This window comes from Emydura macquarii, unplaced genomic scaffold, assembly GCF_026122565.2.
Source record: "Emydura macquarii macquarii isolate MOO-44397 ecotype Brisbane River unplaced genomic scaffold, CSIRO-AGI_Emac_v2 contig_306, whole genome shotgun sequence".
Classification (NCBI taxonomy): Eukaryota; Metazoa; Chordata; order Testudines; family Chelidae; genus Emydura; species Emydura macquarii.
The window spans coordinates 13852962-13869432 of NW_027130443.1; the positions used below are offsets into that span (position 1 = coordinate 13852962).

Below are 16471 nucleotides of genomic sequence, written 5' to 3' on the forward strand. Positions count from 1 at the left end.
GGATAAGGTGCAGTTTCTGCCTCTGTTGATTGTCACTGTGTAACCAAGCACAAGTGTTTCAGACCTGTGAGAACCACAGATGTTTTCTCTCCCCCACAAAAAACCAGAGTTTATCAGAATGTTCTTCAGCAATGAGCCACGACTGCAAAAGCTTCAAACCTCACATAGCAGAGCCCAGGTCTGACAAGATTTTGCATTTGAATGATATTGCACCCAAGATGTGACATCCATTTTGCACAGCCCTGCTTACTTTCCCATAACCCACCACGTGTTGGTTAGTGAACCAGTTCACGGCATAGTGCTTGCCACAATAATACTGCGGTCCTCCTCTCCTTGTAACAAGAGCCTAAGTGAAGCTGCCACGTCAAGTTTAATTGTTCTAGCCAAACGCATAATGGGATGGGGATTTCTCCGATCAGGTTTCTTGACGGTGTCTCCACCCCTTTAAGGTTACCATGAAAGCACAGAGCCAATCAAGTTTTTCCTCCCATCAGAGGACAAAATGCAGAACAGCAACGTTCCAAAACAAAGAATGAAAAGGTGTAAGTAATTTAACAAAAATCCCAATGCAAGATGGACTGGGGCAGGAAAAGAGGCATCAGAAGGACAAGAATTAAAAAGTCAACCAAAAATTATCCTTTGAGACCTCAGTGAAGGAAAAGCCCAGCAGTCCGTCTTGTTCATCTGCTGGGCCCAGAGCGTGTTTGTTCAAAAGACTTTCTATTCTCTAGGATTCCGTCCCATCTAGTTTCAAACAGTTGGAGAGATGTGGATTCCACAACTTCCTTTGAAAAACTGAATACATCTTCAGCATGGCTGCTGTCACAAAGAATAAATCATTCTATTACGTGCACAAAGGGCATGTGTCTATTGTACATATTCATCTGGTCATACTGTGGGTGGATTCTCCCACAAGGTAATATACACGCCTCATGCAAAACAGAACTGTATCTCATCACTGTAAGATCAGGACTGCTGCTGCCCGTTAGTTTAGAATTCCGGCTAGAGCTAAACCTCCATCAATTTACCTCTCTCAAACAGGAAAAAATCAAAATGTAACAGAGGCTAATTCCCTCCAGGGAGGGTTCAGCAATAGCTAAATAATTGGTCACAATATCCCAGCTATGGATTACCTTTGTAATACAAACAGAAAACTCGCTGCCTGTTCACCCCGGGAAAGGCCTGTCTTTCACCTCTAGCAACCAACTTATAAAGTAGGTTTCACTGCATTTGTTGTCTGCACCCAGTTTTTAGCATATGTGCATAAGCTTGAAGGTTCAACCAAGCAAACTGCTTGAACTTTTACAAGTCCAGTTATAGTTTAAAAATGACTCAAAAACAGCCCCCCCTTCTCACTCTATAATGTTCTAAAATTACATAGCACTTATCAACATTAAAGAACTAAGTCCAACAACTCCCCTATACATAAGGGATTAGCCACACAGTAGATGGAGCAGGGCATGGAGGTGAAATGACTTGTCCAAGGTCACACAGGAACTCTGTGATACCAGGAAAGAAAACCAAGTTACCCAACTCCCAGTCCTGTTATATCCATAACCTCTCCCCATCCCAACTCACTTCCTTTGACCCGCCTGCATTTAGCACTGCAGAGCCAATACACAGCTCTAGGAGAATGGGCTTGGGTGTATTCTGCACTGTACATCAACAATAAGATGGTCTGCTAAAGTGTGGCAGCAACTATTTTAGATCCCAGATGGAGTTTGGGGCACTGCCAGTTGGGGAAAGCTCCTGATTCTGCTCAAGTTTATCTACAGATCATTGAAATACAATGTGTGTGGAACTCACAAAGTAATTGTATTTTTAGAACCTTTTCAGACATCTTGGACTTTGCCTGGTTACCTGCTATTTCACAGGTCGCTGAGCTGGGAAGGATCCGTAGGATCCGTGCTCCCATTAGTGAAATGCAGTCACTGTGGCAAGACCCCCATGCCAATGTAACACAGCAGCAATAAGTTAGACCAGGAAGTACAGAAGAATACCACCACCTTCTACAGAACTGCAGGGGGCTCAGCCAAGGCAGCTACAACTTACCATATTCAGAATTCAGTCAGGACACCAGCATTAGACACCCCACATTTACAAAAAGCACCATACAACCAGCACAAGCGGTCAGAACTTTGGTTTATGTCCCAGCAGAAAGATGGCAGTATTGATCATTCCACTGTTATCACTGGTGCTGAGAGGACTTCTCTATGTATCTTCAATGCTGCGGGTTAACATAAAGCTTTATCATCTTTACAGAGCTGTTATCTTAAAGCGGGAGAATTCATTACCTACATAATTTTCAGTTTGCATATCCACAAAAGCATTATCAGGCATAATGTTAGCCAGCCACAATAATTTCCCTCCATGGTCTCCTGTAAATATTAACACTTTTTTTTTTAAAAACCACTTGAACATTAAAAAGCTTCAGTAAGAAAACTATTAAGGAAGAAAAGCTGAGCAGCCAGAGACGAAAACATTTGAACTTTATTACATTTCATTTACAAATAATGCAAAGATACAAAGACAAAAGCCTTCACACAAAAAAGAAAAGATTGAAAAGAATGTACATTGAGTTGAGCTGCTTTTTCACATCATTTCTCAGATTGCAAACACTTAAAGCCAACTTCAGTTTTCCACTTTACCTATAGAAAAGCACAATAAATTAAACTTCTATGTCGCAGGGACAATTTCTCCAGAGTTCCTGGGGCACCAAAGCTGTAGCTGAATATAGGATTTGCATATATCAGTGAAATAATCCACAAGTTATTTTGATAGAAAAGTTTAGCTCATAAAGAACAGTATATTATACTGTCTCCGAAAATACATAAATCCATCATGTTTTCCCCCAAACTCAGTGAACTACATGAAGTTGTTTTTAGCTGCCAGTCTGTGAGACAAGCTGCCAGAAGCAGCTGGATTTAGCTTTATTGAAATCAGACCTTCCCTTCATAACTACTTCCCTATTGCATTCAATCTGCAGTTCTTTTAAAGGAATCCAATCAAAGATGGGGACCCTGCTTGGATAAAAATAAAAATGACAACTTCCAATTCCTTCCAGAAGAAAACACAACCTTAATATCTACTATCCCTTTTCTTAGAACTGATTGAAATACAGTATTTTTAATTGCTAAGCTTTATAATGCTGACCAAACAATATCTGGATGTGTATAATATGTATTTATACATGTATATAACATGTATCATTCTAGGTCTGTAAATGCTCATGCCGTAAATATTTAGTATTCGGTAAGTAAAGAAAGATTTGTTTAAATGAGTCCTATTTCCCCTCAATACTTTGTCCCATAAATAATTACATTTATTTTCTACTCTGCAAGTACAGAAAGATTTTTCCACCCACTTAACTTCCTTATGTTTGTTTAACTTTCTTTCAGATTCCAAAAATAATTAGGCTAGTGATTAGGCCGGACGATTACTTTTTCCTCGCAAACCATGACTGTTATGGCATTATGTAAAGCATAAAGACAGCTACTAACTACTAGTTTTCTTTTTCTTCACCAACAAATACGCAGAAAAGATTTTAATAATTTTTGCCCCTAGGTATGGTAAATTTCAAACCAGAGTTAATTTCTATGTCCAAGTTATAAGCCCCTACAATTTCTGATGTAAATACTGACACACCATTATTACAGTGGCAGAAACGAGCCCCTACACTAGATTTATAAATAGAAACACCCTCCATCGCTCCTTTTTTCTTTTTATACTATGGTTAAAAAGATTGGATTGAATAATCCATAGGACATGTACAAATGAACTTTACACTTCATTTACTGTATAAATACAACAGTTCAGAAGGCAGGGTAAGAGGAGCTTCTGAAAGCAGACACCAGCAGAAGGTACAACAGCCGTTCAGTAAATTGCTTTGTACTTTGCTTCCCAAAGTGAAACAAGATAGATTAGACTGGCTACAAACTGGCCAAATGAGCCTCACCCTACTGCCACAGATTTAGCCAAGCTTCATTACAGACGTAAAACTTCTGCCATCTGATGGAACCCCTCCTCTACCAGTTACTCTCAGTTACGACAATTTAAGCATTTCAGGCAACAACTTGCATCGCAAGCTTAGGAAAGAGAAACCCAGTTCACACATCTCAGACTGATCTTTTTAAAACGTACATTAGCAAACTTACACATGGCAAGACTTTACCCTCTCCCAATGGGTAGGATGGAGAGGGTAATCATACCACCGTGTTCTCTTTAAACATCTTTTCCTGTAGCTTTACATGTTGATACTGAAAAATCCTAACTGCAATTATGAAAAAAACAAGGCTTTGTTTCAAGTTTACTACATAATTAGGGCGTGCAAAAATGAGTTCCCTTTCTCAGAATTCAGTAGATGTGCTTTTTCTAAAACATATAACGGTTGGGAGTGTTTTTTAACATTTAGCATCCACATGAATGAGTTTTTTGAAAGGCTTATCGTCAAGCAATTTGTATTTGATTCATCTGACATGGCGTGTGGTTGTTACACTAGGGTGCTTTATAGCACAGCAGTCTCAAAGCAACACGACCCAAATCAGTGCTCTCCTTTTTCTCAGCTTCAGCTAGGGGAAGTGACAAAAGCCCTTGAGACATTTAAAATACGACTGATGAACTTAATGCAGGGAAGAATCCTGCACTAGCAAAGGGGACTCGCTATTAAGAGTTGACAACAGACTTGGCACTTTACAAGGTACAAAATGAGACACCAGCTGCCCAAAGAGTTTAGGGTGGAAAAACCTAGGCGGCCTTTACCGCTGCTCATTTCTGTGATTCTAAGATCTACATTTTCTTCAGTATCATCACCAGCTGGTTCTGTCATCTCATCTGCATGTTGCTTGTTTATTTATTTGTGAGAGACAGCGCATATCATGCGTCTCATTGAGTGCATGGAGAGGAGGCTCAGATACGTTTCTTCAGTCAAAGAATGTAAACTTTCAAGGTGATGGGAGCAGCAGAGGAGAGCTTAGGTTAATATTAGTTGCAACTTAATTGTTGCAACCCCTAAACCCAATTTAACTGATATGCTGAGAATTTTTTTCTTATTGTGATCTAATTTGTCTGCTTTAAAATAGTCAATTAAGGATTTTTGAAAGCTCTGCCCTCCAGAAACCAATAGGGGGAAGGAGGGAGAGATCACTAGGGTTTTTTAGTCATTTTTTAAACAGATATGTAGAATTTTGAAAACATATTTAACAGCCAAATGGAAAAATATCATGAGTCAGCCTTTGTCACACTCTCTAGCACGTTAAACATCCAACTTGCTCATACCGATTCTAACACTGAAGGTTCCAACCTCATTCTGACTCATCTACCACACAAAGCTAAGGAAAATACTACAAGAGATGACAGGCTTGATCCCAGGATTAGACAAAAATGCGAAGAGCTGTAAGAAATACAGTAACAGAGCAAGCACCTAATTCAACCTAGCTGAACTGAGCTCTATACATCAACAAAGGATGCAAAAAACACATGGTAGGAAGAAACTCTGAACACACCAGCAAGGGTCACAGCTCAGACCCAGCATCCTACCCCCAACATGGTGCTGGGATCTTTTCTGTACTCCAACTTCTGGTACTGCAGATGTGTTAGATATGTTCTATCCCACAGCACACATTCAGTGCTGAGAACTCAATTCAATTCTAGGAGTGCTGACACAAAATAATGGAGAGGATTCTGTATTCAAAATAGAATTTTAAAACAAATTCACTTAATTTACTAATGCTCTCCTGACCAGGAGGTGGAGCTGCTGGACTATTACACCTTCACACATCCACAGGCCACAAAGTTTGCATGCCAGATTTTACAGGTAGGAAGTAACGTCCCAGCCTGACAAGCTGCAAGGTGGATGTGTGAGTGGGAGGCCTTCTTCAAGTCAGTAATGAGCACCCTCAGTTCTTCCAGAGGGTTTAATGCTAATGCACCAGCTCTACAGCACACTCCTGATTTACAATCAGGCAGTGTAGGAGACATCTGTTTCACGGAGAGGGAGGAATCCATGCACCCCCGCTCAGAAAAGCACTCCTCTCTGCACAGAGAAATCTAAAATTGCTAGTTGAGAGCTAAACCATTTCAAATAGATAATTAGCTTTCAGCGTTAGCTGGATTTAGTTTAGATTTCCAACCACGGCACATGTTCAAAATCTAGAGCTCATTTAATACAAAACCTGCAGAATTACTGACTTACAAAATGCTAACATTCTCTCTCGCTCTCCAAGGCAAAGTGGCATAGAAGGTGGCTCCCTGAGGTCTAGCTTCCTAATGTTTGAAGAGAGTGTTTTGAGAAGCTATGACTATGCCTACACTTGACACATTCCTATGCATAGCTTCTGCATGTACCATATTTTGGCTATATAATCTGGTTTGTGATTAATTTTTCTCCTGAAGCCAGTTCGTAGAGCTGCCTTCCACTCATTCGCACCCCGCACTGTATATTTTAACTACAAAGAAATATTCAACACCCTCAGCAAATTTAAAAAGTAAAAATTTGTAAGTTATAATGACTGCAGGAAAGCAAAATTAAGAAGTAAAATAGTTAACACTGTCCTCTTCATTTCCACTTTGCCATCAGGATGTGGAAAAGTCGTTTGAGGTCTCCAGGAATTTACTACAGCGTGCAACATGCACCATGCCTGGGCAGCTGATGAATACATAATTATAATGAAAAAAATAACTGCAGTGAGTCCATGGTTTAGGAAAATACGCAGATACTATATTCACAGCTTCCTGATAGCTGTTGCTAACTCCAGCAGAGCTAATGATTCGCGAGGTGTTTGTTCTTTTAATTATTAAAATGTTGCCGCTATCACATTAGCTACTATAAGTTCTCATTAGTCAGGGCAAGCCAGATCTGTGCACAGTAAAACAGCTTCAGTGGTTTTGCAGTGTTCTCCAGAACTCAACTTTCCTTCCAACACAGAAATGTAACCCTTTTGATTGCCAAGAACGTTCAGAAAATGACCAATAAGCAGCCGTGTGTAACTGGATAAACCAGACACTGAAATGAATAGCAGCATCAACAGAGATGTTAACTTCCCCTCCCGCTCCCCCCGCCGTCACATTGCCTGGGGAGACAGCTTGTTACAGTTTGAAGCCTAGTTATTCTCTCTCAGATACCTACCAAGCACTTCGCTGCTGAGTGACATGCCAGATCTGTTCAGCAAGTGTCCCTGCCCAGCACAGCTGGACGTATCTGACAGATCTCAGTTCAGACCCTCCACAGTAAACTGCAGCCAGAGCACACAAAAGCCCTTGTGACAATGACTGGGGATTGGATTGGGACTCTGACAACAAATGCATAACAGCCCAAAACAAAGCAATTATTGCCAGCTCAGCAGAACTGACACTGCTAACCTGCATACTACTTGACAGGACATGTGTGGCTTACCAGCAGATTGCTGGAGACTGCCTAAGAGACATTAAGGTTTTATGTTTTGTTTTTACAAAGAAGATCTCACCACAGATGTTTTCTCAGCTGAATCATGATACTGCATTAAAGCTAGGCCACGTACCAGCTTAAAATGCAGTTAATGGAAAATAGGATCTTCAGATATACCAGTAAATACAAGATTACGTCATTTGGCTGATTCCCCAGCAGGTGGAAACTACAAGTCAGAAATTCAACATACATAATTTGCCCCACTCTCCTGTAGCTATTTAATATACAATCCAGCATTTCAGCAATAAAGAGTCAAGCTAAAATTACATGAAATCTATTTATGCACGTCTCTTGCCTTCATTTACCTACAAGACTAAGTACAACCCAAAAGCAGCAATGGTTTAATTCAGCTAGTATTGAGGAGATGGCCAGCATTCCCTTCAGCTGACAGACATCAGAACAGAAGAAATAAATAGCATGCAGATGACTGCTCTCTTGCTAGGGGATTTACATTACAAAACTTCGCTATTACACTTTACGTTAAAAGTCACTCTGGTTTTAATTATTAACACCCAATTACTGTGTCACTGTGCATCTAAGGGGAGTTTTACAAATGCACAAATGCAAACAGGACACCCAACTCCCACTGACTTTCAATGGTAGCTGGGTGACTAATGCCCTTTTGTGTCTTTAAAAATACCCCCATAAAAATTAGCAATAATACTTGGCTGTAATAACCTGAGTAGATCAGGAGTGTTATTCTTATAATTCATCTCCCGCCACGCTTTTTAAACTGCGCCTGCCACCTGAGACTGTAGCAGATTTTTTCCTGTAGTGTCTACTAGGTGGCCTTTCTTAGAGTGAAGGCAAGTGACACTGCTGCAGATACTGTACTAGCTTGGATTATAGTAGCAGTGGCAAGAGTGCTAATTCAATGGCACATTCCTGTCCCGATCCAATGTAAGAATAAAGCCATATATTAACCACCCTGCCCCAGACTAACTGGAGTAAAGGCACCTACAGCATGCAGCTGTTAGTAATTCGTAACACAAGGCCAGTGCTCACAACTAAAACACGCTCTACCACATATGATCTACCATATGCAGCACAACTAACAATTCCAGCTCCAAGTCTTCTTGCAGATTGCACTTAGAGCAAATTTACATTCAGCCTTCCACAACAAACAGACAAACTGTTCAATCCTTGATTTCATTGCACTGAATGTTAGGCTGCAGGACCTGAGACACATGCCGGTGAGCTGATATTACGCAGGCCATCTAGGAGAGCACAGGCATTGAGCAGGCAAGCTCTTCATTCCACCTGCATCTAGACAGCATCAATAAATACACATGAACTATTTTTTTGGTATTGAAAATTAGAGGGACACAAAATTAGAAACAATCCATTACTCCATGGCAAAGAAATTTCAAACCATGAGAGCTGTTATCCTAGATTATGCCACAATAGTGTGGGCTCCCTATGCCATGGTTCCGCCATACCTATTTGCTCATGAATTCTCTCCTCAGAGCTGTATATGTTCCTGCAATGCTACTGCAAGGAGAAAAGAAACACAATGGAGACAAATAGATTCTAGATGCATTTGAAATCAGAGGACAGGAAAGAGAAATTCTGTGGCTCTAAACATGCCTCCTTAGATTTGTAACATTATAGGAAGATGTGAATGCAGACTGAAAGGTGTGGGAGGTGTACAGGGAGAGGTCAAACTGCCATGTAGGAAGAACAATCATCAGAAGTCTTGTATTTGGGACAATTTTACTGGCGCTGTTTTTAAATACACAACCCCCTGGTTAATATAATGCTCTGTAATCTGTGAATATACAGCACATGCAAACTGAATTACAGCCTCCTACAGGAGTTCTTCCAGTTCCCTCCCTCTCTTCTTTTAGAATACACCTTTTATGTCCTTTGATAATTCCTATTGCCTGGCTTGTTGCAGCCTTCAGCAACTCCCAGCACAATGCATAGCTCCAGTGCATCCTTGATACTTCAGGCTCAAAAAACACACAGCAACCTCTTGCCAAGGCAGGTGGTAATACCATCTGTCAAGTTCCTGTAACCAACAGGACACATGAGAATAGATTTTTTGGGGCGTGTCCAAACCAAATCTTTTACTAGATCGAGCTTCTACAAACAACTGTAGAATATATAGTTGGTGTGCTGGTACAGGTTAGACTATTCACTACAAAATGATTGGCATAATAATCGCCATATAAACTTCCAATTGCTCACAGGCCTTTAAGATTCTTCATTATTTGTAGTCATATTACATAGCTGGATTTCCTGTCCTATAAAGATTTTATATACCATGTATTTGCTTCCCAAGCTTTCTACAACACATTTTTCTGCAGATACCTCTGTGGCAGCCCCACCTTGTATTGCTGAATAAAACAGTAAGCATATTTTACCCCCTTATGCCTTTATTTTGATAAAATTGGTCAAGCCCACATATAAGGCAATATACACCACAGTTAAAACCACCCCCTCCCACCGACAAAAAAAATAAATAACACAAATGAATATAGTACTTAATGTAGTGCTTTGTTTTGTAGTATAGAAATTCCACACAATGATTCTGTTTAAAAAGGTAAAAATGATTTATAATACACAGTTATCGTAATGTCATCATGGTGCCCGCATAGAAAACTGACATGCGCTCCATGCCTACACTGCGCAGTATAAATAGTAAGCAACTAAAAATACAAATAACAGGAACACAACAATTTTTTTTCCTTTTTAAAAAAGAGAACATAGACATATAAGAAATACTAATTGCTCTTTCACATTGCCATCACAGTGACAGGGGGTCCGTTCATCAAAGTAATAAATGCTGTCATCCTTAAAGCACAGAGTACATTTTAACCTACTATATGATGAGAGGGTTTTCCTCTTCCATATTGTACATTGAGGTGGTTTCCAAATTGAGTAATATCTTAATAAGGGACGGGCAAGTCTTAAATATCACTGCTACTGAAATAGAGCTTTTAAAATATAACACTTCATACCTTGCTCTGAAGTGGAAGTTAATAAAAAAGAATCCTGTACCAGTTACTATAAACTTAGTGGCTCTATTCACCTAGCAGGAAGTTTTAAGCAACCACCTTTGTTAAGAGGGTTTACATCAGTATTCTCGGGCATAATTTTTTGTTTCAAAGGAAAACAAAAAACAGTACATAAATTATCAATGGTTTCTTTCATAATTAAAAGTCAACATCTCTCTTTCTGCCTTTTTTTTTTTTTTTTTAAAGTAAAGGTTCTCTCTGTACAGGAAAGGTTTTTGCACAGTTAAAGAATGCTGGCAAAAAGTGTTCACTAGCACGCAGAAGCAGTAGTGAGACAGACATGTGTGATGCTGCCTGCGGTCAACCATGCAGAACTACCATAACTCAGCCTTTGCAGATCCATTTTAAAGAGAATGCAGAAGTCAGTACTATATACAATGCAAAAGAGCTTCTCTTGTCCCCCCCACCACCACTTAAGCTGCAATAAATAGCAGAAGTCCACTTTTCTTTTAAATCACAGTATTTTATGCATTGAGTTTATTCCTATTACTTCCTCAAAGTAGTGGCAAATGCAACAGTCTGTCTTGGGAAATTCTTATAAAAATGTAGCTATACAGAAATCAACCAGAAGGTACATATTTGGACATTAACCCTATGAGACATGAGACCATTTAAAAAATGATTTACCACTGGAACGATTAGGTCTGATGTAATACTTCCAATTTTTCTTATTTCCCCCCCCAAATAATGCGCTTTCTTTCCGTCCTCCCATAAGTAGCTGTGTAAGCATCATGCGTTCCTTTATTGTAATGGCCAATGCTTTTCCACATCTACCACCCTCATAAGCAAAGTAGAAAATGCAAAAGGTATTACTACACTTGAAAATGAAATATAAATCTACTTACGTTCTGAAAGCATTGGGGATCCACCCTGTGTTTGAACTTGAAAACTTTAAACATTTATTGTTTAAAATAATGTAAACTCATACACAACTGCTAAAAAAATCAGATTTAAAAGGAAAGGAAAAATATTCTTCTACTAGAATAGGGCACACGTACTGCTGCCAAGGGGCCACTCTCCCAGGTAGCAAAGTACAGAAACTATTGAAATGTTACTGACACTGCACTAAAATAACCACTCTGATTCTCAAAGGGTTAAAAATTAAAGTACCTAGCCTGCCCCCTACTGGGGCTGAAGAGATGAAGCACATTCTTTCATACACATCCATCATCTCCTTTAAGGATGACTTCTCTCTCTCCACTTATCCCCTCCAGAAAAGAAACACAAAGTAAAAATATTTCTTCTAACTAGATGGTCCCTAATCTCCCCCCAACCACTTTTTGTTTGTTTGTTTTTTTGAAAATTGCATCTAGATGGGTTTATATTTCTTTTTAAATTAAGGCCATTTTAAATGTCTACTTACAAATTTAACAAACAGCTCTCCTATATACACATGTAGTTTAAAAAAAAAATAGAAGGTAGCACTGAGCGAAATCTCCCTGTGAAACTATCCAGTCAGAATCTATGAATTCCTAACTGGATGCTTCAATCTGAAGTGACTCTGGTTTTAACAAAATAGATCACCACAGACAAGGATTACATGCATAAGAGACAGCTGAACAAGAGGTCAGAGATCCAATCAATGAACTAACAATGCTGTCAAGGCAATTAAGTAAACTGCACAAAGCATACTCAAGTCACACTGTACCTTTGGCTGCTTTGAAGCAAAGAACTCCATTATCTGTGCCCAAATGACTCCCGTTCGTTTAGGATATCCTCCTGTTTGAAGCTACCTTTTTTTTTTTTTTTTTTTTTTTAATTGAAAAAGCATTAATTTGAAATATGCAGACACTGGGACTAACGTACCATCAGGCTTAAATGTTGATGAACATTATAAACGGAGATGCAGGATAGTCTTGCAATTTTGTGGGGAGGAACCAAAGAAAACCATCCTTTAACAAGTAGCTTACATATAAGCTATGAGACAGAAAAAATAAAAATCCCACATCACTTTTAGTGCAAATGGGCAACTAATGGCACAAATATGTGAGCAAACACGTAACCCCATTATATAAGAGCCAAGCAGTAATTCCGCTCAGCAGTGTCTCCGTCAGTCTCAGGACAGCACCCCACAGATTTCTGGAAGCACACAGAAACCTAGCTATAACTCATTAGGAGTAGCCCACTTTTGCCATGGACATTTACATACCCTGCTCAAAAAAAAAAAAAAAAAAAAAAAAAAAAAAAAAAAGAAGCAAGGAAAAGGTTTTTTGGGGGGAGGGGTGATTGGGTTGAAGGGGTGTTTTTCAATAAAAAGTTTTGCAACTGAAAAAAACCCTAACTAATGCATTTTTTGACTAAATGCAAAACAGGGCAATGCAGACTCAGTCAATAGGAGCACAGGATTTGGAGAGGTTGGAGAACAAACACCATTCCTGAAAGGGGAAAAAACAAACCAACGTCTTTAAATATAAGTTAAGAAGGCTTTTTTATTTGAGACTGTATTTATCAAAAATATATTTGGATGTTCGGCCCCTGCTGCAGGGAAATAATCGCTTTTAGCAGTAAGTCCTTCATTAACACATTCAATGTACTATTTATAATCAATTTTCTTTGTTAGTACAAGTCAAATAATGTTGATTTTAACTTCTGCTGAATAGAAGGGTCATGTATTTATGGGTTCTATTGCTGTGAGGACTATAGTGTAATGAACACAACATTTTAACAGCTTTGCTTCTCAGACAATTACTGTAAGTGCACTGGGCTCTTAGTAAACAGAGGTAAGCATATTTCTCAAGATTTGTAAAAGGTGACCTAGTGCCAGGGATCTAAATTTCAGCTATTACATTTAAGCAAAATCACCATTTTCGAATCAATGGGTGATTTGTTTTTTAAATCATTCATCCCTCTGTTATGCTGCACCAGAGAATATCAGCTGTGACTAACAGAACTAGTCTATTAGGAATTTAAGAGTCTCAGAATGCTCCGGGACACAGCATATTTCACTATTAGCAAGTGACTTTTTCCCTGGGTCACAGACTCATAGAAACAGAGCTGGAAGAGACCTTGAGAGGTCATTAAGCCCAACCCCCTTGCGCTGAGGCGGGACCAAGTAAACCTAGAACATCCCTGACAGGTGTTTGTCCAACCTGTTTTAAAAACCTCTAATGATGGGATTCTACAACCTCCCTTGGAAACCTGTTCCAGAGCTTAACTACCCTCATAGCAAGAAAGTTTATCATAATATATAAAGTTTATCCTAATATATAACTTACATCTCCCTTGCTGAGGATTAAGCCTATTATCCCACTTCTTATCCCACCTGCAGTGGATATGGAGAACAATTGATCATCTTCCTCTTTATAATAGCCCTTAACATATTTGAAGACTTATCAGATCTCCCCTCAGTCATCTTTTCTCAAGACTGAACATGTCCAGTTTTTTTAACCTTTCCTCATAGGTCAGGTTTTCTAAACTATATCATCTTTGTTGTTCTCTTTAGGAAGGATGTGGATAAATTAAAATGTCCAAAACTGTGGCACCCAGAAATGAACACAGTACTCAGCTGAGGCCTCACCAGTGCCAAGTAAACCATGACAATTATCTCCTGTGTCTTACATGTGACACTCCAGTTAATAACCCCCACATATTAGCTTTTTTTGAAACTGCATCATATTGTTGACTCATACTCAATTTGTGATCCACTATAAACTCCAAATCCTTTTCAGCAGTATTACCACCTAGCCAATTATTCCCCATTTTGTAGCTGTGCAACTGATTTTTTCTTTCTAAGTGTAATACTTTGCACTTGTCTTTATTGAATTTAATCTTGCTGATTTCAGACCAATTCTCTAATTTGTCAAATTCATTTTGAATTCTAATCCTGGCCCTTCAAAGTACTTGTAACCCCTCCCAGCTTGGTGTCAGCTGCACATTTTATAAGCATACTTTCCACTCCATTATCCAAGCCATTAATGAAATACTGCATAGTACCAGACCCAGGACTGACTACTTCAGGACCCCACTAGAAATGCCCTCCCAGTCTGACAGTGAACCATTGATCACTACTCTGCGTACAGTTTTTCAACCAGTTGTACATCTACCTTTTAGTAATTTCATCTAGGCCACATTTCACTAGTTTGCTTATGAGAATGTTATGTGGGACTCCGTCAAAAACCTTAGTGAAATCAAGATAAAAATCACATCCATCTTCTCCCCTATCCAGTAGGCCAGTAATCCTGCCAAAAATATGTATGTTCCTGTTACCCCAATGTGAATACATAAAATGGAAAACACTTCACAGACTTGCCCTGGGTTTCCTTACTTCTGGTCAGCAGCTGCTTCAAATTCCAATTAGTTAAAAAATATTATATATAATATTTCTGGAATAAAATAATAAAAGGATGTACTGTACGCATATTATGCAGAGTGCTTCAATTGGCCTTATGTAGTTTAGCTACTTTTCTAATATCCAAATACTTAAATTAAAAATCCATAAATAAGAAAAACAGAATATTTAATAGGTAACGAACAAGAATAAAAAAATCATAAAAATAGCCACCATGACTTGGGCTAGGCATTGCTACATAATGGCCTTCCTGTTGCCCATGAATTTCACACAAGAAGTAGAATTTAAAAATAAAATTCTCTGCAATTTAGCCACCAATATACTTTTAGTGGCTTTAAAATGCTCCACTCACTCCTTCACACTCACCATGTAATGAATTATAGTACTTTTTTGTGTGCTCAGAAATTTAAAAAAAGAAAAAGGCTCTGGAAATAGTGTTTACAGTTGCTTTTTGGATAACCGGCTACAGAGAGCCCACTGGGCTGCCAAGCCGCTTTCCTGCTTTGCCAAGTAAACGAGTTTGCTCAGGACATACAAACAGGCAGTGGGTGCTGGACAACAGTCAAGGAAACAAACCTGAAAACAAATATGGCATATCAATAAAGGGAGAAGCATTTTGCTCTACAAAGCAGCTGTCACAAAGTAGTCTGGGAGAGTCAAAATCACAAGCCTTCCCCCTTTCCCAGAGGGTGGCCATACCGGTGTTTTGCTTTACAGTTAGTGAGAGGTCAGTAGTCTGAGCGTGTCCCCTCTCAGTCTCACACGGAGATGGCTGTTGATCAGTTAACAGGAACAGCCAATGATCAAATGCCAATGATGTGGTATTTTACAAAGAGAATCTCTTCACCCTTGACTCTGAACCTTCATCATCTACCCAGAAACACCCCCCTTCTAGTGCAAATGATAAATTGACAACCTTATGCTGGAACTTTGCTGGTGGGGGTTTGGAGGGGAGAAGGCTAATGCAAACTTCTTACTCATTTAATCGCAATGAGTAGATAAGGAATAAAATATGGCGCCACGGGGAATAGGGGTCTGCAGCACTGCAAGCTTAGAACAACAAGCCTTACTCATTGTACATGTTGTACATGACGGAGCTACTGCTCTCAGTAACTCTTTAATCTGACATGACTGACCCATCGGACTCTTCAGTTCAGCTGGGCTCCAGGAATTAATTTTATTCCCAGGCTCATGGTGTCCACAGTCTACAGCCGGTCCATCCTGAAAGTGTCCTCTGTGGCAGGATCGGTGAGAACCATATCTGGGTCATTAAGCATGTGCAGTCCATCCAGGGTTAAAGGGTCAATTTTGAGTTCATCCAGAGGGAATTGGGAATCCGAATCAAAGCTGACATCTCCAACTCCTGCCAAAGAGCTGGTCAGTTCCTTTGATAAACTGGGAGGAGATTCTCCTGTCACTAGAGTGAAGAGAAGGGGAGACAGGCCTCAGTATTGATGCTCAATTACCAAAACACTCACTTCTCTTCCCAATCTTCTGGCTAAAGATAAAGTGAGGAAAGAGCTTGCAAAGAGATCAGAGTAGCTTACTGGAGTAGCAAGGATACATTTGAAAAAGAAAAGCAGATCCTAAGCTGCACTGCAGGTTTGTCCAAGCGCATTCCAAAACCTAACTTAAAGGGCACTACATCATCATGAGCAGCTGAACACAGAGCAAAACTCAAATTAGGTCCTGTGGGAGCGGAACTGAAAATGACAAGCCACA

General features: G+C 39.5%; 1 protein-coding gene across 2 annotated transcripts in view; it reads right to left on the reverse strand.

Moving 5' to 3' along the window:
* Positions 1 to 2474: 2474 nt before the first annotated feature.
* The window catches only part of CRTC1 (CREB regulated transcription coactivator 1), a 65394-nt gene continuing 51397 nt past the window's right edge, over positions 2475 to 16471 (reverse strand). For both annotated transcript variants that reach the window (XM_067560701.1, XM_067560695.1), the window contains one exon: positions 2475 to 16166. In XM_067560701.1, the coding sequence (XP_067416802.1) occupies positions 15955 to 16166 (212 nt within the window). In that variant the 3' untranslated portion in view covers positions 2475 to 15954. The remainder of the gene's footprint in view (positions 16167 to 16471) is intronic.